Here is a 22,371-nt window from a genome sequence, read left to right on the forward strand (position 1 = left end):
GACTCGGCATTGTCATGATTTTCTGATGACTGTTGGGTATCTTCAGTTTCAGAAATCTTATTGGCATGATCTTCATCGGGAGAGCTGCTGGAAGAAACGGAAGTGGCACTGGTTGGATTGGCATCGTCCTCTTTGAATCCTTTATCATCCGGAGCAATTGCTTTTACTGTCATGCCCTTAAAAGTCCTCCTACTTCTGATGTTGGGATTGGATCTGAAACTTTCCACCTTTCTGACTCTGATTACGTCCCTTTTGCCCAACTCAAGCTTCATAGAGCTTTTGCGAGCTAATTTCTCATTTTTGTCTTTTTTGAGGACACTATTTGTCTTACCAAATCTCAGAAGCATCACGAGCAAAAGAACAGTGAAAATGACGAGAACGACGAAGGGTTTTAAAAGAAGAATAAATGGTGGAAGAAATAACTTGCAAAGGGTAATCAAGAAGCATGTTGCACCGAGAAAGAAAGGATAATAGTAAGCACAAGTCCAATTTATTTTCCCGGACATTATTTTGGGCACAGATTTCTCAGATTTAATTACTGAATCTTCTTTTCTTTTGTTCTATTTTGGTAATCTGCAAAGCAAGCGAAAACAAATAAAATAAATAAAGAATCTTCTTTAATGTTGTTATCTTTCTACAATAAATTTGTCAAAGAAAGGAACCTTAATTAATCTTGCTTCTTTTAAGAAATTGTCAAAATTTGAATCCATTAAAATCTGAATACCAAGATTGATAAGAATCTTAAGCATGGGAAAAAATAAATAAATTATAGCAAATCTTATTGCAACAAATTAATGATGATTCGCTACGTACCTTGACAGGAGCATTGTTTCCAAAGAACCGAAAATAGTTGAAATTAAGAAGATGGAAAAGAGAGAAAGAGAAGGTAATAGGAGTTCCTTAAATATATCTTAATTAATTCACGATGGATATTAATAGGCCAATTTGAATGGTGGTCAGAAGAATGGGAGAGTATTGAGTTTAAATGAAGCTACCGACCATGTGGCAGAGTTCTATTAATCATATAAAATGGGTTCAAAATTAGATATGCTCCTTAAATTAATTAATTACTTTTATTTTATCAATCTATTTCATGAAGTAGCTTCGGACTTAGAAGATTTCTCCTTCATTTAAATTTATACCTTTATTTTTTATGTTAAAACACCTTTAATCCCATGTGTTTTTTATCTCGTAGCATTTTATCGCCTTGTTTAAAAAATAACATTTAATCTCTTTGGACCAAAAGTCAAATGTGAGAAATCTTGTAAAAGATAATTATATAATTATCTATTTTTAACATTTTTTTAATAATAACATTAAGAGGAAAAAAAACATATTGAATTGATTATTATATCCTTCGGTATAAATCTTCACAAAAAAATTTGTGAATTCATACATGCCATAATATAAACAATAGAAAAGCAATAATTCTGAAAGGGATAATCAGCCAAAAACTCATTTCATCGTCCTCATCAAGTAAAAAAAGTTAAAATTCTAAATTGATGAATCAAAATCAAATAAAAATATAATACAATGAAGTAGGAGTGATTTTGGTTCATCAATTTAGAATTTTAGTCTTTTTTTTTAAAAAAAAATTGATGAAGATGCTAGAATGAATTTTTGACTGATTATTTTTTTTAAAGTTATTATTTTTTTATTATTTATGTAGGTGTATATATAAATTTTACGAGACTTTTTACGGAAGGATATAATAGTCATTTTAATATATTTTTTCCTCTTGATATTATTATTAAAAATTAATAAAATGACAATGACACTATTGTTTTATTCTTTCTATGTTAAAATATAATCATCAATTCAATATATTTTTTCCTATTAAAATTATTATTAAAAAATGATAAAAAATAAAAGAAAGGGTACAATTATCTTTTATTAGATTTTTTCTTTATTTTTTTGACTTTTGGTAAAAATGCTAAATGTTATTTTTTTTTTTAAAATATAGAGGAATAAAACGTTAGGGGATAGAAAACATAGAGAATTAAAAGGTATTTATCATGAAAAATAAGAGGATTTTTTTAAGATTAAAAATAAAAATAGTAGACGGCTTTTGATTTTTAGTGGTTTGTGGAGGAACTGAATTTCGTTTCACGTTTCACGTGGTTTTGTAGGAGCCGCTGTGAAAGAGGACAAGAGACGACGACGAAGGCTCAGTGACTGTAAAAAGGAGGTTCGCATTCCTTGGCACGCAGCGATTACTGTGAGTGAAATGGTGGCACACAACGACGCAGATTTGCTTGTTCTATGTGCGATTCAATGGCCACCACATCCTTCGCCTCCACCTCTGTTGCCATCAATAGCCGCTGTTGCTGTTGTACCACTTGCACACCCATCGGTTTCCTTTGTGTTTCCACTCCGCCGCCCCCGCCGCCCCCTCACCAATTTCTGCTGCAGAGTCTCCTAGACCCGCATACTTGATCCAACAAAAGTGCCGCATCGCTGGATTCAAAGGTCGGTTCCCTAATCCCCTCTATTGTAAGTGGATGATCGATGGATTACTCTTGTTGCAAAGATCAAAACTTTCTCTGTTTTTAATGAGATTTAAGACGCTTTTGGGGTTTTCATCTTTCGTATTTCCTCTTTTTGGTGGCTAATAATTTCTTTCCCCCCTTTTTGTTTGTGTGTGTTTATGTAGTTTTGCCTCTGTGCTGTTGTTGTAACCAGTCGTGGGATTTGTCTTATTTACTAGCTTTACAATCTGTTTCCTAACTAAAGCTATTTGGGAATGCATCTCTATAGCACTGTGGGCTTTTGGTATTGAAATATAACAAATTTGCTACGCAACTGTGGAATTTTGTTTCGAGATGAGTGAGCTTTCTAATTATGCAGCCTCAGACTTCTACCACAATCATGCTGCCTAAAAGTTCATGATCTCTTTCTTTAACTTTTACCAATGGACAAGAACTGTTAGTGCTGTTAAATTTTTTAAACATAAAACATTCTATTTCTACCATCTAACTTCAATTTTAACTGAAATTTCTATATTAACAGACTGGTGAAGCATACCAATCATAGTTTGGGTGCTTATCAAATAAACTATAGAATGGAAAGTGGAACGAGTAAAAGTAAGGTGAAGCGTCATGTGGGTAAATATGAGCTCGGACGCACAATTGGGGAAGGGACATTTGCAAAAGTTAGGTTTGCAAAGAACATTGAGACCGGGGAACCTGTTGCTATCAAGATCCTTGACAAAGAGAAGGTGTTGAAGCACAAGCTAGTAGAACAGGTATCTTCTAAATCATATTCACAATTTGAGATTCAAAATGCTGCATATATATAGTGGATAGGTTTTCATTTTTCTAAAGTTAATACAGCTGAACTGTGCTCGGAGGTGAAATACCAAACAACCAAAATACTAGTAATAAAATCTGCTAATGTAAAGTGCTAAGTTTTTTTTTTAATAAAAAGGATTTTGATTGGGCTGGTTGTGCACCCAATACTTCACTAACTACATGGAGGTATACAAGATGAGTACTCAACCCTTGCTACTTGCCTACACCTAAGATGAGGAAACCGATATTGACACCACTCTGATATTGAAACCATCTACCAACCTTGTCTTTGACTATCACTATACCATGTGCACATGTTACTAGATTTCATCACCAAACAGTTTTGCACAGGAGATTCGCCAATACACACAAGAGACCTCCACATATATAGCACATATTTAGATTTCCAAACAGAAGCTTAAAGTTACTACTAAAATAGCTTCCTAGCTGCCTTAACTGCTCTATATATGTGATCTTTGCACAAGCAGGTACTCTTGCGGACCACAATTCTATCAATTCAGCCCAGAACCAAAGCATCCTTGTCAAATTTGGATTGGTTAAATGGGAAATACTACTGCAACAAGTGAGCCAAACTATATATAGCCATGGATGCACAAAACAGTTATAGATTCTTTGCCTCCTTGTCAAGCACTGAACATCAACTTCCCAGCCCTTCGTCGAAGGAGAACTTTGAAGTCCAATTGAGAAGATTAAGCGAATCAACATCCAGCCCACACCTGCTGTTTATGCAGGAGAAAAACAAATGTGGACCAGTTTCATCCACATGACCTCCACACAGCACACAAGAATAATCTTCTGGTTGAACCCTTTTCTTTTTTAGATTTCACCTTGTGTTTAACTTGTCATGTAGAAGTAACCAAATTATTACCTTACCTGTAATTTGTGAGAAAGATTGCCAAACAAGCTCTGCCATCACCAGGAGCATGAGATAAGTTAATTTCAACGGGAAATTTATATTCATATCCCATCTCGAAATTACCTCTGAATCCATCTGCCGCCTTCAAAAGTGCTAAGTGGTATATCAATCTTTGACGTAATTTAACCTTACTCAAAGTTACCTCATTTTCTTATTGAACATGATAATAAACATGAGAACTTGAACACTGATATCTTCAGCTAACAATTGCAACACCTGTGAATTTAAAGTCTGGCCGACTATAGCTTTTTATTGGCAAGGAAGAATTAAAAATGAATATAGATCCTCAGCTGTTGGTGCAATTTAAGATAGATTAGTCTTATCTAAAACTTGAACCGATTATGTGTGTCTCATGTTTTTTTTATTCTCTACTCATATTTGTATTACTTTAAGACTATACCAATCCCTTTGTCTCCTAGTTATCTTTCTACTAATGTCAAGTTCTGCATATGCAGATTCAGCGGGAAATTTCCACTATGAAGTTAATAAAGCATCCTAATGTTGTTCGAATCTATGAGGTTGTCTTCTAAAGTCTTTCCATAATATCTGTTTTTTTTACTTATGAAGTAACATTATAAAATTATGTCTAAGATATTGTGTCTGCAATTATGCCATATGTATATGGTGTTCACTCTCAATTATGTCTATGGTTCATCCGTACTATTAAAGCTTGAGAGATTTATGGGAGTAGATTAGAAAGGAAGTCAGTACTGTGATTGTGATGTTATCCATGTACACTTCTTTTGTTTTAGTAATTAACATTTACATTTCCTATAAAAACAATCTTGAGAGAGTCCATTTCATCCCAAAATGTTAACTTATGTAGATCTCTTGATATCCACCAACGTTGGTACTATTGGTGCGATGATATTATTATGCCTTTGTTGATTTTCTTCTCTTTTGCATATCTAACACTGCTTAAACAAACGTGAGCTTGTTTTTATATAGATTTGAAAAATGTTTGAACTAGAAATTTATATTAGCATCTATTTTTGAAGTGTCATTACTAATTGATTTGTTAGCTAATGTTTGTTTCTCTAATTCAGGTGATGGGGAGCAAAACAAAAATTTTCATTGTACTTGAATTCGTTACAGGAGGAGAGCTGTTAGATAAAATAGTAAGACAGAACTTTGATACGTTTCTCTCTTTCAAATGGAAATGGAAAAAGCCAAACGAAACCATGATATGTATTTTATCTAAGTAGGCACTAAGGACTGTCTTCTTTGTAAAATACTTACAATGCACATGTACATGCACAGGTGTATATTTATCTGAACAATATCTGCTATATTGTCTTAATTTTTTTATCCGCTAATGTTTCTAAAACCCAACCATGAAGATAAACCATGGTAGGATGAGGGAGAGCGAGGCCCGGAAATATTTCCAACAACTAATTAATGCTGTTGATTATTGTCATAGCAGGGGAGTTTACCACCGTGATCTGAAGGTACATCATATACTGCTTGAGGTATCGTGATTTTATGATAATTCAAATGAACTATTACATTATTTTATCAATACTTTGCAAATTTTCAGCCAGAGAACTTGTTACTTGATGCTTATGGGAACTTGAAAATTTCAGACTTTGGCTTAAGTGCATTATCTCAGCAAGTCAGGGTAATCTAACAGTCATAAGTTAATTTTTTATAACTATTTTCTGATTTTAAATAGATGCAATATTTGAATCATGTAATCATTGTCTGTATATAATAATTGTTTTTTAAAAAATTGGGTGGATGTAAATTGTAAGGGCATACAGATGTTATAATCTATTTCATAGAACATTAATTTGATCCTTCAACTTCACAGAATTGTGAGTATGAAGTGTTAAATCTTGTAAATCCTAAGCCGCATGAATTCTAAAAGCATACAAGAACTTAGATATAGGAAATACAAAACAAGGATCTAGTTTCATCAATCTACGGCATAAAAATAAATACATAACTAAAATTTACGAAGAACATGAATGCAACGGAATTGCCATTATTCTTCATGTAGTACTCTTGAACCCGAAATCCTGCCGAAGAAGAAGGGGACTGGTCTTCCAGAGGAATTAGGTTGACGGCTTCGAAATCTCTTCACCAATGGGAGCAAAGAGAATGGTCAAACTCATATATACTATGAACCCGCATCCGTTATCAACCCATCAATAATAACGGAGCGGCTAGAGGGTTCTACACATCTAAATCCCACATCCATTAATAAAAACCCAATAGCTATTAATTAGATCACCAACGGGTTTGCTTCTTAACGACATAAATCCGCATGTTAACAAATTACATGTGAGTCCACCAAAAAGAAGCTAAAATCCAACAAATGGCTTAAGTGCATTATCTCAGCAAGCCAGGGTAATCTAACAGTTACAAGTTAATTTTTGATAACTATTTTCTGATTTTAAATAGATGCAATATTTGAATCATGTAATCATGGTCTGTATATATTAATTGTTTTTAAAAAATTTGGGCGGATGTAAATTGTAAGGGCATACACATGTTATAATCTATGTCATAGAACATTAATTTGATCCTTCAACTTCATGGAATTGTGAGAGTATGAAGATCTACTGTATGTCTGTATGTACATTCAGAATGGAAATGAGCTATTCTATCAATAAGTGTAAGCCCTCAATCATGAATTCAAAATGATATATTGCTTACCTAAAATGAAGAAACACTCCATTGATCACTAATCAAGTGAAGACTAACATAAAATTATTAATTTTAGTAGATAAATTATTTCACAGTTTTGATGGTATTTAGCATGCATTCTGTATGAATAGGAGTGAAACAATGGCATCGAAGTTTTTTGCATTCTGTCCTTTTGTTAGACAATCAGGGGTCTAGTTTTTGCATGAACTATTTTGTGTTTCATTATTCTTCTTTGGTGAGTTGTATTCATCTGCAATAGGCTACACCTAATATGTTGGTAGATCCTTTTGGATTCAGTTTTTATCCTACTTTTAAATTTGAAGTTGCAATGGTGTTAATTCCAGGGTGATGGCCTGCTTCATACTGCCTGTGGTACTCCAAACTATGTCGCTCCAGAGGTGCAGACAACTTTGACTTTCTTATTTGTTGCTATTGTGCCCTAGTTTTAAGGAGAAATACTGTATATAACCAGTTAAATTCATTAGGTTCTAAATGATAGAGGTTATGATGGAGCAACTGCAGATTTATGGTCTTGTGGGGTCATTCTATTTGTACTGCTAGCAGGGTACTTGCCTTTTGAGGATTCTAATCTTATATCCTTGTACAATAAAGTAAGCTTTTCATTACTGCATTCAAGTATTGTATTCCTTTGCATGGTTGTGGATTCTGATCTTCCTGCAGATTTCTGCTGCTGAATTTACATTCCCAACCTGGTTTTCTTTGGAAGCCAAGATCTTATTGACAAGAATCCTAGATCCAAATCCAATGACAGTAAGTCATCTTTCTCAACCCTGTACTTTAGGTTATAGTGGCTCTTGAGTAAACTAAGCATTCAAAGTATAGGAAGCTATGAAGGATTGCTTATTGTTGAACCTCTTTTGAACTAACAAATTTGTAATACTTTTATATGTTTCTTTAAACAGAACAGACTTTGTCGACTTTTTAGTTAGCTTAGCTGACAACTATTTTTGACAACATTATATGTGGCTTGAATGACAGCGTATAACAGTTTCTGAGATATTGAAGAATGAATGGTTCAAGAAAGGCTATAAACCCCCTGTGTTTGAGGAGACATATGAAGCAAATTTGGATGATGTGCACGCTGTTTTCATGGATTCTGAAGTAAAAAAAAATTGGCAACAGTTCTAGCATAATGTTCATTCTTTCTCAGTCAAAGTCAGATATGACATTTATGTTTTTACAAAATATGGTTGGGTCTTTATTACAGGAACACCATGTAAAAGAAAAAGAAGAGAAACCAACAATGATGAATGCCTTTGAACTGATCTCCATGTCGAAGGGGCTAGATCTTGGCAATTTGTTCGATGCAGAACAGGTTTTGATATGGAATTTGTTTCGTTGGTGTTGCATAACTTTCATTCAACTTATGACTGTGTCCTGTTTTTGTTGTATTTGAAAGCTTAATAAGGCTTATGCTGTTTGATCCAATTTACACTGTATCAAGTTGCCCACATTTACTTGCACTAGACATTTTTATCTCAATTGTAGCTTTGCGTTATTACAGGAATTCAAAAGGGTAACAAGGTTCACATCGACATGCCCAGCCAATGACATTGTCAGTAAGATTGAGGAAGCCGCAAAGCCACTTGGATTTGATGTTCAGAAAAAGAATTACAAGGTCTTATAGTTAGAAATTTGAAATGGCATACTTGTAATCTTCTACATGAACCTTTTAGAACCAGTGTTCATCACTGAAGAAAATGACCTTGAAATATGACCATTCTTTTTATTGTTCAGATGAAGCTGGAAAATGCAAAAGCCGGGAGGAAAGGAAATCTCAAAGTTGCTACTGAGGTACAATTGTCACATGAATATAATTTCTTTTCCCCTCTCTTCCTGAAGAACATTCAAATTCTTTTTGTTAACTGTGTTCCATGGAAATTTAGGTATTTCAAGTGGCTCCATCACTCCATATGGTAGAGGTACGAAAAGCTAAAGGCGACACTCTGGAATTCCACAAGGTATTAAATGAAACCCAAACTACTCATTTGGTTAGCCAAAAAATTATTTTGCCCATATAATTACTCTAATAATATGAATTTTTCACTGCAGTTCTATAAGAATCTGTCTAACAGCCTCAAGGAGGTAGTTTGGATATCTGAGGAGGCAGCACAACAGGAAGAGCAAGATGCTTGAAGCCTCAATAACTCCATATAATTCAGATGAATCTCATTCTAGAGTGCTTGTTATATGAATTTTCTCTATTTTGCTTCTATGTTTGCCCATTTTATTTGACATCGGAGTGAGTTGTGATTCCTTTATTCTGTTTTTTTTTTGGATAAAATCCTTTATTCTGTTAAGCCACTGATCATATTTGTTTGTTTTCTGTTCCAATTTTATCAGATGTCCATGAATCTATAAGGTATTTGCTAAATTGGAACTGTTTTTCTTGTTTGAATCCTGTAATCCTGGTCACAATAAAGGAAGAGGAAAAAAAAAATCATGCAACCTTCTCATTATAGATTTTAATTAATAGTTTAGAATCAGATTTTATGCAGTTTATCATAAAATTTATATCGTTTATGACAAAATTTTTTTTATTAATGATAAATCAATTGCTCATTATGCATTATTAAAATTCCCAAAAATATTAATTATTTTCTTCTTGATTATAATGATAAATGCCATGTTATTAATTTTTAGTTAAATTATATGTAATGAATATTAAATAATTTGATTCGGTAAAATAAATATTAGAGTAATTGTGCCTAGAGTATAAATAAAGGACACATCACTACAAGAAAATTATTTAATCAAAGATTGAATTTTAATATTTTAATTCCGTCGTTAATTAATAATCGATAAATTAAAAAAATATAGCTATCCATAATTTTGATAGATAATCTGCCTTGTAGTGCCATAGGCTTTCTTAGTAAAACAAAAAAGTTCTTGTCATTATTCCTTCTTGATATCTTGCTCCAACTATTCTCCCTCTTCCACATAAGTTGACTAATTAATGGTCCAACAAAATATATGTTACAATTTATATGATTGTTAAAATGCCCATTTATATTTATAAAACGAAAACTTTATTTTAAATATGATTAGTAATTCCTGAACTGGTTTACTATTTGCATATATTTAAATATTGACAAAAAAAACACTATGTTTTAGGTATCATTAATTAAATTTCCTTTGGGATCTAATTTTAAATATAATTCACACATTTATAAGTAATCTGTTGTAGAACTAAAACTACATAGGAAAATAAATTGCACCCCTGCACTTCTCTATCTATTGTTGCACCAGATTTTAAACCAACTGCCTTGGTATATATATATATATATATATATATATATATATATATGCGCGGTGGTAAAAAAGGCATACCAAAGATGAGTCAAAGGTAGGAAATGTAGTTGACGTCAAGACCGTCAAAGGAAGGAAATCAATGGGCCACCGAAGTTGGCCGAGCGGGTGGCAACGGGTCGAGCGGCTCGGAGGCCCATCCGAGCGGATTACTCATCCGAGCAGAACAAAGGACATCAGATGCTCACAACAAACCAAATGAATGCTAGTCCAACTGTATCGCCTGTTCGGCCGGGCAATGGATGACCTATTGAGTCGTACGATCTTGGAGGCTAGCTCGACCGGACCGCCTGTCAGGTCGGGCAATGGACGACCTACTGAACGGAACAACCGTGGAGGAGAACAGATTTGAGCGACCAGGGGGAGTCCTGGCCGAACGGCTCCCCCGCTTAGCTAAACAGTGGGACCCCTCGCTCAGTTCATCGTATCCTTTTGGGAATTAGTGTCGATGACAACAGGGCATAGGTTGTTGGCAAAGTGTACGACGGAAGCTTCTACTGTCATAACAGGGATTTGCACACCCTGTTAAGATATGATGTCAGAGGTACTTTTCTGATATATCTTTTCATAAGACAGTTGGAAAAACGTGTATGTGCTTGAAAAAGCGTGTACGTCCCCTACCGGAGCATTATATAAAGGGGGAGTCCATGCACCGGTGGAGATATGTGATATACGTTATTTGCACTAGAGCTCTGGTTGTTGCTACAATTTCTTGCCGTCTTTCCTATTATTCCGGTGATTGACTTAAGCGTTGAAGGATCAATGTCAGGACTCCTTTTCTAGCCCGACACTGACGTTTTTTATTACAGAGTAGAGCATAACGAAATCTTCACCGAGTCAGCTTGCGTGAATATGTTGCAGCTTTGCTACAGTAAGTTCATCAGTTAGAGTAATCATCTTGCAACAGGAAGAGATAAATTAACTGGTTCAAGGCACCCAGGAATACAACATTCCTATCGAACAGTAGATAATTTTTTTAATAATGACTAACAAATACCAACTTAGCATTCAAAACATGTATAAATTTATGAATGTGAAACCGACATTTCCAGTAACATGTGCCTCTTTAAATAAGGTCTAAATTGAAAATCTAAATGATAGGCATAGTGGTTAGATTTGGTAGACAATTCAATAACGCAGTATATAACAAGTCCATGTTATCTGAAGGGACATGCATCATAAATTATCTTTCCACTATGTCTCATGTGTTTGTTAATGGATAATTTGATCATTTAATCATGAAAATGCTAATAATAATCAGTATTTACTGGCCATTTCCACTTGAGCTAAAAGCACAAATATTTGTTAATAATACAAAGTCTACAACTATTAACAATGCAAGTAAGAAATACATTTGTTATGCTCCTTGATAAATATCATTAAATTACAATGCTTCTTCTCAGAAATGCTTCTTCAAGGTCTTGGGATGATTGATTTTTGATTGGTTGACATAAGTAAAACAATGTCCTAACAGGCATTCAGCACAAGGAGCTAACAACTAACAAGATTCATCCTCATCTAAGAAAAATAAGAATTAAATCTATAGACTCCTACAACATCAAATTGAAAGCATATGCATCTCATTGATTCAAATTTGAAAGCTTACTATTTTCTTACACCAGCATCCCACACAGATTTATGCAAGTGCTAAATCAATAAAAATATTAAAAATTATCAACATAATAAAGGATGAAGGCCATTCTACTTGCTAAATGCCAAAAATCAAGAAAGCATTAAGAATTCGAAACCATCTATTTTATACCATAATAAGAGCCATTCACATTGAAAAAAAGACTCTTCTACTAGTTTACATGAATCTAGCAAAATACAATATAGTTACATGATTAAAGAGGCTACCTTTCCAAGAGAAGTAGCTCCCTCCGCTAACACTTTATGAAACAATTTTAATAGGAGCCCTAACAATAATTGAGAATACAAGGTTGTAAATAAAATTTCATGTTGAAACACACATGAGAAATCTAAATACCTTCAGCTTAACACCAACAAAATTCACTAAATACCTTCAACCTTTCATGTCTCAATTATTTGTAAGTGAAATAACATATACAACCCCAACCTTATCATCCTTGTCCTGACCACATTTTGTTATTGTTATCCCCTTTTTAGCACAATAGCTTTTGAAAGAGAAAGAAAAAGAAAATTGCTTAAAAATAAATTTAACACTCATCCACTTATCAACAACATTTGTACAAGAAAATTTTCTTTTATACTACATATGGGAAATACTTGGATGCCCTATAAGTCCTCAAACCAAGGTGACCCAGGCAGTCGAGTTCGGCCGAACGGAGGAGTACTTAGTCAAGCGGCTATCCCGCTCGATTGAGCGGCTATCCTGCTCGGCCGAGCAGATGGATCACTGACGTATCCTTCGAGGAGATAGCGTCGCTGATACAAGACTTGGTCAATGAACAGATTGTACGTCGGAAGCTTCTACTGTCTTGTCAGGGATATGCATGCCCTGTTAAGGTATGGTGTCAGAAGCACTTTCCTGACATGTCCTTTCATAGGACAAATTGGAGAACATACCCATGATCAATTGTAGAACATGCTCGCGTCACGAGAGAAGTGTGCACATTGCATACCAGGGTACTATATAAAGGGGTCCATACACCAACGGAGGTACACATTATTCACTATTCACAAAGGTAGATCCGCTACCTTAGCGACCCCCTAGTGCCGACCCCACGGATATGGAGGGAGGTTCATGCAGGTACACAGGCCATAGGCGCATGGCGGGGTAAACCCCAGGTCGTCAGTTCATGAGAATCGACCCCTGGCCATTACGCCAGAGATACCATGCGCCCACCGTCTGCGCTACGCCCTGGGGGCACATTATTCACTATTCACGCCTGTGTCTATTGTTGCTCCACTTTTTTCCTCTTTCCGGTGACTGACTTTAAGCGTTGGAGGGGTAACGTCGGGACCCCTTCCCTGGCCTGACACTGACATTTCTCGTGTTACAGAGCGGGGAGAGTCTACATCCAATCAACGCGACAACTACATCCCCAGCTTGCCATCTCCACGATTTTTGGACAAGATCAAATATCAAAACATGTGGTTCTGATACCAATGAAAACTAAAGTCGAGAATATCAAATCACAAAATTAGTTTTTTGCGATTCCAATAATCTCTACTTCACAAGATCATGGTGGTTCTACTTATTTAACACGAATAATTAATCACAACACACAAAGAATTAGAGATTATCCTTGAAACCTCCAAACCTTCTCCGGTGTTTTTTCAAACTCAAATGTAGGATTATTATGTGTGTGTGGTCACAACTTTTTACCCAACTACGTTATTTATAAAGTAGCCTAGAAGGTAAGATAATTCAAAATAAAGATATGTAATTTATCTCTTTTTCGTAAATTAAAGAATTATCAAATTGTATGATATCATATTAAGATAATTTATCTCTTATCATATTAAGAACATTTTGATATAAACTTTCCATATATAATGACATAATTATTCAATTAATTTATTCCTATAAATTTCATAATTTAGCTGAGTTTATATTTGAGCTGTCAAAAGACCTGATCTACTCAATTAAATTAAGCTCTAATAAATTAATTTAATTGAACCAACTCATGATTAATCAAGATATTTTATTAATCTTATTTTACTCCATGAATAAGATATCAATTTAATTAAAATTACTGAAACTTAAAATCAATAATTCATTATTGAAGTGTCTGTTAGTGAAATAAATAAATAGTATTAATTTCAAAATTAATTTGAAAATATTCAGCAAACATAGTTAGGGATACGAAAATCAAATTCATTCACCACTAATATATCGGTAAATTTTTAGTATTTTTTTTAATAACGCGCAATTATTTACACATTCTAAAGTAGCGATAAAATTGCCAAGAAATAATGTTCTTTCGTTAAGAACATGGAAACGAAGCACCACTAATAATTTTTCAGGAAAACAAGTGGATTTTCAGCATCATATTCTGGAAGCCTTCAACTCCTCTATTAATTTCGTGGCCGAGGGACGCAACGCCACGGCACCGAAATCCTCCTCGGCATACTTCTTGTAGGCAGCTTTCCATTTGCTCTCACGAGCCATGGCATGGGAGTTCACCAGCATCTCCGTGCAGTCCCTAAATCAAAGTTAAACCCAAGTTTAGATGTTGTTAACTCTGATTTACGAAACTCTCTTATAAATTACTTACAGTAATTGGTCTTCAGAAAAGCCAGTGTGCCTCTTCAGTCTCTCGCTCCAAACAGGACTCTTGTTTAGTGTGCATTGGGCAGCATAAACCGCAGAGGACGCGACCAGCGACGGGCAAAACATGATCATGGAGTAGTTCATCAAAGCCAACTCAGCGAAGAAGAACACCATGTGTTCCATCTCCTTGTCGCAAGCCGCAGCCTTGATAAACCTCACGAGAAACACATACGGGGTTGGCACAGTCAAGTTCCATTCGAGCTTGTTCAGAATTCTCTTCTCCATGCCAAGGACTTGCTCTCTGCTGTATGACCTGTCTGTCATCCAAAGGAAGTCGTTGACCTACAACATACGTCAAAACTTCAGCTTCAAAAGTCGTTGACCTGCAAAACTGTGAGATGCTAATAATACCTCTGGTGCCCAAATCTCCTCATACTTGCTGGCAATGAGCATGGCAGATACCCCCACGAGCTGGAATTCTTTAAACAGAGTTTGGAATTCCATTGAAAGGTATCGGTCGATTATGTTAAATGTTAAGTAGAGAGTTTCAGGGGCCAACTGTAATTTATGGTTCACTTCTATTAGCCAGTCAGCAAGAATTGTTCTCATCTTTGCATTGATCTCAACCTGTGAGTCCATGTAGTCATGGGGTTTGCTTGCATGCTGCATTAGTCGCCCAAGATCAGTTTTAGCACACAGATCCGATTAGATAGTCATTAATTATCAAGACTCAGCATTGGAGTACCTCAGAAGATTTATAGAACTTGTAGATGTCTTCGACGTAGTCCACAACTGCCAATTGGTTCTCAGCATCTGCTGCATCAATCTCATCAACCAAATCCTTTGGCTTAGAAGAGATTCCACAAGCAAACTTGCTTCGAGCAGCGAGCACAGAAGAATATGCATTAACTTTTTTCCTGGAAGACCTTTTATGGGAAGATGCAGGGTGTGTTTGGAGATCGACTAAGGGCGCTGTCACTACTATCTTCTCTTCAATCTTACTTGCAGCAACATTCTTGTTAGGGTCTGTCACTAGTACTGTTTTATCCTTCTTCTTAGTCTTCTTCTCTTCAGGTTTTCTTGTGACCTTGTTCAGAGGCGGTTTTGCTGCTGCAACTTTGTCAGCTGCCCCATCAGATACAACAACCACAGGTCTCTGTCGTCACAAAGGCACATTTTGAGATTAGTTATCAGCAGCTAACAGTGTGGATGAGAACACCAATTAGGGAACAAGCAAGACACCTTATTAGCTTCGGCAGCAGCCGCAGCAGATTTTGCATTTGCCAGAAGTTGAGCACCAAAGCTTCTGTAAAATAAGAAATGGAAATAAGAAAAAGGGGGCAAAAAGTGAAGCTTTTACAGAAGTGGCTTACCGTGTGATTGGGCGATTGATTTGAAGTTGCTGTTTCCTGATAAGATGATGAATTATAAGGATAATCACGGAGTGGAAATGAAAGGGCACGCCAAGTTGGTTGATTTCTGCACTTACCCTTCTGGAACTCGGGGATTAACAACATTGCCGATATCTCCTAGGGCACGGCGGTTCTTTGCAGCGGCCGCAGCGACAGTCTTCTGCTTGCCCACCGCCGGCGGCACTACCCCAGCTATCGATTTGCGTCAAAACAACACATTTTAGGTGACTCGTTGTCGACAAAACAGAAATCAAAACCAAGAACGGGATTCGAAGAAACACCGCGAAGATTGATTATCCATCTAACATCAAGAAGTCGGAAGAAAGGTTGGATTTTGACACGAATGGTTAAGAACAGATCACGGAATGGAATAAAAATGATTACCTCTCTGTCCATGGGAGACCAGGGCCTGCTGACGCCGGGTGGCCATTACTTCTTCTCCGCTACCTCCGTCGGACGCTCAACTCAAACAACCCCGGTACGATCGCCGGCGAGAGGGAGGGAGGGAAACAAGGCGTGGTCAACAGGTGAAGATGCGAGGGGTTTAAAGGAAGGGCAACGAAGATGTAAAAAAAAGAGGCAACCCTTCGCGAGCTTCCAACGGGCGTTCCAACGGTACAATTTTCGTGAATGCGGAAAGGAGTGATCTCCATATCCTGTTGCCTGTACGAGTCCAGAGAGGGTTCTCTCCACCTGGTTTTGCGCTGTGGCACGATTCGAGTCCAAAAAAGTATCCGTTGGGTCGGTCTTCAATTATACAACTAGAAAAAAAAAAGTCTAAAAAATAGTTTCAAAAATAAAATTTCTCTTGTGCTTCTGAAAGACCTTTGTCTTCATTTTGATTGGGCTCGACTCTGTTCTTTGGGGCAAGTACCAGGATATTAATCCAATTTTATTTATCGCAAAACAGTCATAAAGATACAATTTAGAAAATCAAAGAGCGGATTATGAATTATCAGAAACCAAAGAAGATTGTCTCTCCATCTTCTTCTTGGGAGTCTGATTATGATCCCTTTTCACTTGATGAGCACTTCCAAAAATCCTTGAATAAAATCGAGGAGACCAACCAGCCAATCCTTCTTTCTCTTCTCTCTTTGATTCGATGAGAGTGCTGTCCTCATCTATGGGTGAATCCCATAGATGGATCCCTTCCACTTCTTTATTATGATCAGTAGATGTTGAATTATTGCTCTTCGGTGATCTTTTATGCAAACTATTGGATATCGAATCGCTCGAGTAATCGTAATGCTCCTCCTGTATGAATGATTCATCGAGGCCGCCCAGAGTGGGACTGTCGCTAGAATACGATCCGAATGATGATCTAGATGTCCTCGATGAGCAAGAAGAGATTGGAGAGACGACGACTTGATTACCAAATCCTTGTATTTCCCTTGAGATCCGGAGAGCTTTTTCGCGAGCTTCTTTGAGTTGATCTTTGTCACTCAGTAGCTTCAGTATGCTCTTGGATTTGCTCCTCATGCATGCACCCCAGTCAAAGCTAAACATGATGAAAACAATATTGAAAAAAAAAACTTATTATATGTCAATTGATAGCCGAGCTCTGATCATGCATGTAATTTACCCCTTTTCATCCACGTAAGTGAAGTCTTCAAGATCGTGAATGGTGTTAAGATCGCAATGGAACTCTTCAAACATGCCTTCGGGACCATGAGTCAACAAGAATTCTAAGACGATTAGTGTTTTATACGCCTGCCTCCATTCCTTCCAGTCCATTGTGTAGAATCTACAAAGCAAAGTTTATATCACAATTCACAAACTATTCTGTTTAAAAAAGAGTAGAGCAATTAAAAAGAACAAACCTCTTATGGAGAACATCAACTATTCTTCTGTAGTCATCCATGTCATGAGCTGCCTCAGAAATCCTGGTCATCAACTTAGCATCAGGACCCCAAGGATCACTGTTTGTCGCTTCTTCGGCCAATCTACAAGCACCGATGACAAATCATAATTACAGACAAATTATGAAGAAGAAAAAATTTCCTCTAACAAATTAAAAATTAATGAACACATATATATTTTTCATTTTAGTTGAAATATAAGTAGTTCATGTTGTCGGGCTCACATCTCTGCTTCTGTTACATCAGTGAGGGCCAAGCGAGCCGATTTATACTTGTCTTGAATATAATAGGAAGCCTTCTTCTTGATCTCACTAAGAAGCATTGCGCCCCTAAAGAAATGAAGGTGTTGAGTACTCTAGCTACAACTAACCCAGTCGATAAAAATCTTGATTCTCGTAGTAGAGATCCTCTAAGATATATAAGCGACTTGTTGAGACTGCAGAGAGGTACGTACGGGCTCACTTACATGGGAGAGATGGAAAATGCCATGGAAAAGTAAAAACAAGAAGTGAAGTGACGACACGAGTTCTTAAGTGGGAAAGTGGAAGGATGAAGATGGCATCAATTAAACATAAGAAGGCCGAGTAAGTTTCCTTGATTTGTGGATTAGCATGAGGTGTTCAGGCTGTGAGGATCTTGGTTTTAGGCGAAGTTCATGCATAACCAATGGAAGCATTCAAAGGTGGTGGTCAGGATATATATGTGTGTGTATATATGTATATCTATACGATATTATGATGGGTACTTATATCGGGACAAAAACTAATACCTGTCAAGATGCCTGTTAATATATAGTCAGCAAATCATTTTATCAGTGCAATTAAGACAGATTGATCATGGTGCCGATAGGTATGTGATATTATTGCCCTATTCATCAGCTCACATTGTCCAAATGAGGACCTAATGAATTAAGTATGGGCCATGGCAAGCATAATCATACTTGTATTCGACAGGACCTAAAGCCAATAATAAAAAAGGATGCTTCTGTTGTAGTAAATAATGGTCAAATTCAATTTGCAAATAATAAATATAATAAATATGTAAATAAATCAAAAATAACATATTACAATAATAAAAAAATTAATAAATATTTGAAATAATTATATATATCAACATTGCTTTTTAGCGGTTTTAGAGACAAAATATATTTATCAAATGATCCGGTTCGAAATCGATGAAAATAATGAGTTGGGACGTGGCTCTATTATTAATTCGATAAAGATTCTATGTTGTCCTGTAAAACTAGAAGCGTTAGTGCCGGACTAGAGAAGAGGTTTTCGTCGTTGGTCCTCCGACGCTCAAATCAATGCTCGATCTGAGAGAAGAAAGTAGCAAACTGTAGCAAATGACGTATGAAAATAAGAAGCATCGCGTACCTCCGCCTCTACATAGAGACCCCTTTTATAGTATCATTATTACGTTATATACGCATCTTAAAGCATTAGCACGTTTCTCAAAGCTTTCCTAAGAAATGATAGGTCATAAAGTGTTCCTAACATCTTTCCTTAAATGAGCCTACAATCGATGTGACTTGTAGATTAGAAGTTTCTAAAAGACGATTTGCCAATAAGATATTCTTTGTCATTTTCGACACAAACTTCCAAAAGAGTACGATGTGATAGGTATCTAGGTTCTGTTATAAGCCGACCAACAACCACTCGGCTAAGAGCTTGGCAGCTCTGTCTTCCAGAATGTAGCTACCGACTCGTTCTTCACTCGACCCTTGATGTTATCAAAGAGGTGCACTGTGTCCGATCAGCCCTATGCCCGATCAGACCTTAGGTCCAATCGGCTAGAACAGTGGGCTCGGTGAATCAGTACTCAACTCTAAATTCCATCTATGAGTCGCAAAGGACGGCCATTCGATTGAGTGGTATAGCTGGCCTTCACATCCGATCGGCGTTGCGAAGAAAAAATATTAAGACTCGATTGGTGTTGCACCAATTCAAAGTCGTTTGCAACAAAAAAAATTATCCAAAAAGGTAATTATACCAATCTGGACTATACCGAAAAAGCTCAAAATCCGAAAGAGAGGAAAAAAAATCACCCTTTGCCTTGCCTGATTGGTGGTTGCACCAATTCAGAGTGGTACCCAATCTAATACTACTTGTTATATCGGGTCACACGTAAGAGGGGGGGGGGGGGGGGAATCATGTGATTTTCAAAAATTGGTCTTTTCAGTTTTCAAATCAAAATATGAACACCGCGGAGAATAAGTGACAAAACCATATGAATACAAGCAGTTTACTTAGTTTGGAGCCTTCGGCGACTCCTACTCCAAGACCCAGATCCCGCGGACCAATCGATGGGTAATCCACTAAAATAACTCTTATGGTACCTCTACAAGAAGAAATCAAGTACAAGGAAAGTTGGAACAAGTGAAACACACTACACTTGTTCTTTTGCAATAATTAAGTACAAGGAAATAATTTCGTTACCAACACTTAGATGTGAGAGAGCTCATGTGTCGATTTATCGACTAAGATAAAAAATCCTCGGAGTAGTAGTCGGGCGTAGGAGCTTCACAGCAGAGTCGTAGCAAGAGCTCAGAGCAGTCGGAAAGCCGTTTAGATGCGTAGAAGCTTGTATGAATGTTGTTTTAAAGCTTTGAGCGAGCATCCTTATAAAGAGCATGGAAGGTGCCTTCTATAGCCATTGAAAGTGCCTCCAACCCGAGAAATCTGATCCCGAACTGTTGGTTGCTACTCGAAAAGCCTAGAGGTTCCACTGTACAAAATTTTGTACAAAGGTCTGAACCTTTTCCTAGCTACCATGTGTTCTTTTAAATTCAATTTTGGATCGCCTGTGAAACTTAACACGTTTGATCCAAAACTTAATCTATTTGTTCTTTTAGGTTTTGACTTGGATCTCCTGCGGAACTTAACACGTTCGACCCAAGTCACCTTAAGTTATTAATTCCATTAAATATTAATTTCCATAATCGGTTCCCAGTACTGACGTGGCGAGGCACATGACCTTCTTGGATATGGGAGCAACCACCACCGACTAGACAAAACTTTTTATAGAAATCTAATATTTAATTTCCTAAAATAACTTTAGGTTAACCGAAGAGAACAATCAAATCACAAGGAAAAGAAAAAACAAAAGAACACAACATCGAAAAACATATTCGAAATTCTAGAACGTAAGCCTCTTGTATTTGGTATTATTTCCATAAATAACTAGTATGATGCGGAAAGAAAAATTACTAGTTATACCTTGTAGAAAAACCTCTTGATCTTCTACCGTATTCCTCTTCTAACCTCGGACGTTGTGTGGGCAACGATCTTCCAAGATGAGAAACCACCAACCACCTTCTTCTCCTCCTAGCTAGGTTCAGCCACAAAAGAAGCTTAACCAAGGATGAAGAACAAAACACCAACCAAGCTCCAAGAGATGCTAGCTTTCTCTCCTCCTTCTTCTTCTTCTTCTCCAAGTAGTATCCGGCCGCCACAAGAGCTCCAAGCCTTTGAGAGATTCGGCCACCACAAAGAGGGAGAGAGGAAGAGGATGGCTGGCCACTCCAAGGAATAAAAGAGGGAGAGAAATAATAGAGGTTTTGTCTCATGAAGGCACCCTCACCCCTTCTTTTATATTCCTTGGCCTAGGCAAATTAGGAAATTTAATTACAATAAAATTTCCTTAATTCCTTTGACATGATTTAATTGAGAAAAATAAAATAAAATTTCCCCAATTAATCTCTAATGGCCGACCACATCAAAAGAGATAAATTAGACAAGTTTTAATCAACAATTAAAACTTCCTAATTTGTTTCCGGAAATTTTAAAATTAAAATTTCTCTTTAAAAATCTCTTCATGGTTGATAAAAGGAAAATTCTATAATTTTAATTTTATCAACATGTGAATAATTTTAAAGAGAAAATAAAATATCTCACCAATCTACAAATAAGGAAAGAGATCTAATCTCTTTCTTTAATCTTTTGTAGATCTTTTACAAGAAAGATATTTTAATTTTAATTCTCTTTAATAAATTATTTCTTCCACATAATAAAAATTAAAATTAAAATTCCTTTTTAATTTAATTTGGTCGGCCCCCACTAGCTTGGGTTCAAGCTAGGGCCACCCATTTTATACCTAGGCCGGCCCTAGCTTGGTTCCCAAGCTAGCTTGGCCGGCCCCCTATTGGTGGGTATAGAAGGTGGGTATAGGTGGGTATAGTACTCTATAAATAAGAGGCTACGATAGGGACCGAGAGGAGGAATTGGTTTTGGTCTCCCGATAATATTAAGCATCTCGTGTTCGCCCCGAACACACAACTTAATTTTATCAATAATAATTCATTCCACTAGAGAACTATTATTGAACTACCGCACCAATCCCAAATTACATTTTTGGGCTCCTTCTTATTATGAGTGTGTTAGTCTCCCTGTGTTTAAGATATCGAATGTCCACTAATTAAGTGAGTTGCTGACAACTCATTTAATTAATATCTAAGTCCAAGAGTAATACCACTCAACCTTATTGTCATGTCGGACTAAGTCCACCTGCAGGGTTTAACATGACGATCCTTATGAGCTCCTCTTGGGGACATTATCAACCTAGTATCTCTAGGACACAGTTTCCTTCTATAATCAACAACACACACTATAAGTAATATCATTTCCCAACTTATCGGGCTTATTGATTCATCGAACTAAATCTCACCCATTGATAAATTAAAGAAATAAATATCAAA

At 36.4% G+C, this 22,371-nt stretch overlaps 3 protein-coding genes across 5 annotated transcripts; 1 reads left to right on the top strand and 2 right to left on the bottom strand.

Moving 5' to 3' along the window:
• The first annotated feature begins 2,165 nt into the window (after window positions 1-2,165).
• On the top strand, window positions 2,166-9,271 carry LOC121974685 (CBL-interacting protein kinase 32-like). Of its 3 annotated transcripts, none has more exons than XM_042525846.1 (15): window positions 2,166-2,469; window positions 3,010-3,244; window positions 4,683-4,745; window positions 5,274-5,345; window positions 5,568-5,696; window positions 5,765-5,845; window positions 7,221-7,274; window positions 7,362-7,487; window positions 7,558-7,647; window positions 7,876-7,998; window positions 8,105-8,212; window positions 8,402-8,515; window positions 8,635-8,691; window positions 8,784-8,858; window positions 8,950-9,271. In XM_042525846.1, exons 2-15 carry the CDS (start codon window positions 3,062-3,064, stop codon window positions 9,031-9,033), a joined length of 1,359 nt encoding a protein of 452 aa, XP_042381780.1. In that variant the 5' UTR covers window positions 2,166-2,469; window positions 3,010-3,061; the 3' UTR covers window positions 9,034-9,271. The 3 variants fall into 3 exon arrangements, with proteins under 3 accessions (XP_042381780.1, XP_042381782.1, XP_042381781.1); XM_042525847.1 differs by having other exon boundaries at window positions 2,169-2,469; window positions 5,568-5,675; XM_042525848.1 differs by lacking the exon at window positions 3,010-3,244.
• Window positions 9,272-14,024: 4,753 nt separating this feature from the next.
• Window positions 14,025-16,376, bottom strand: LOC121974684 (G2/mitotic-specific cyclin S13-7-like). Its single transcript, XM_042525845.1, has 8 exons — window positions 16,201-16,376; window positions 15,894-16,008; window positions 15,778-15,813; window positions 15,647-15,710; window positions 15,150-15,560; window positions 14,816-15,067; window positions 14,409-14,746; window positions 14,025-14,336 (listed from the first exon to the last, which is right to left on the bottom strand). The coding sequence occupies exons 1-8, from the start codon at window positions 16,244-16,246 to the stop codon at window positions 14,180-14,182; spliced, it is 1,419 nt and encodes a 472-aa protein (XP_042381779.1). The 5' UTR covers window positions 16,247-16,376; the 3' UTR covers window positions 14,025-14,179.
• Window positions 16,377-16,695: 319 nt separating this feature from the next.
• Window positions 16,696-17,997, bottom strand: LOC121977384 (epsin-3-like). Its single transcript, XM_042529968.1, has 4 exons — window positions 17,900-17,997; window positions 17,637-17,759; window positions 17,399-17,560; window positions 16,696-17,314 (listed from the first exon to the last, which is right to left on the bottom strand). Exons 1-4 carry the CDS (start codon window positions 17,995-17,997, stop codon window positions 16,762-16,764), a joined length of 936 nt encoding a protein of 311 aa, XP_042385902.1. The 3' UTR covers window positions 16,696-16,761.
• Window positions 17,998-22,371: the final 4,374 nt, after the last annotated feature.

The sequence above is a fragment of the Zingiber officinale genome, chromosome 4B (assembly GCF_018446385.1).
Source record: "Zingiber officinale cultivar Zhangliang chromosome 4B, Zo_v1.1, whole genome shotgun sequence".
NCBI lineage: Eukaryota > Viridiplantae > Streptophyta > Magnoliopsida > Zingiberales > Zingiberaceae > Zingiber > Zingiber officinale.

Bases quoted from the DNA above. Each gene is read 5' to 3' on its own strand.
- LOC121974684 (XM_042525845.1), bottom strand. From the start codon at position 16,246: ATGGCCACCCGGCGTCAGCAGGCCCTGGTCTCCCATGGACAGAGAG. The intron at 16,009-16,200 runs GTAATCATTTTT...GCAAATCGATAG, and splicing joins GGTCTCCCATGGACAGAGAG to CTGGGGTAGTGCCGCCGGCG. The intron at 15,068-15,149 runs GTACTCCAATGC...CGACTAATGCAG, and splicing joins AGTTCTATAAATCTTCTGAG to CATGCAAGCAAACCCCATGA.
- LOC121977384 (XM_042529968.1), bottom strand. From the start codon at position 17,997: ATGCTTCTTAGTGAGATCAAGAAGAAGGCTTCCTATTATATTCAAGAC. The intron at 17,760-17,899 runs GTGAGCCCGACA...CGGTGCTTGTAG, and splicing joins GATGTAACAGAAGCAGAGAT to ATTGGCCGAAGAAGCGACAA. The intron at 17,561-17,636 runs GTTTGTTCTTTT...TTTGCTTTGTAG, and splicing joins GTTGATGTTCTCCATAAGAG to ATTCTACACAATGGACTGGA.
- LOC121974685 (XM_042525846.1), top strand. From the start codon at position 3,062: ATGGAAAGTGGAACGAGTAAAAGTAAGGTGAAGCGTCATGTGGGTAAA. The intron at 4,746-5,273 runs GTTGTCTTCTAA...TCTCTAATTCAG, and splicing joins ATGTTGTTCGAATCTATGAG to GTGATGGGGAGCAAAACAAA. The intron at 8,692-8,783 runs GTACAATTGTCA...ATGGAAATTTAG, and splicing joins ATCTCAAAGTTGCTACTGAG to GTATTTCAAGTGGCTCCATC.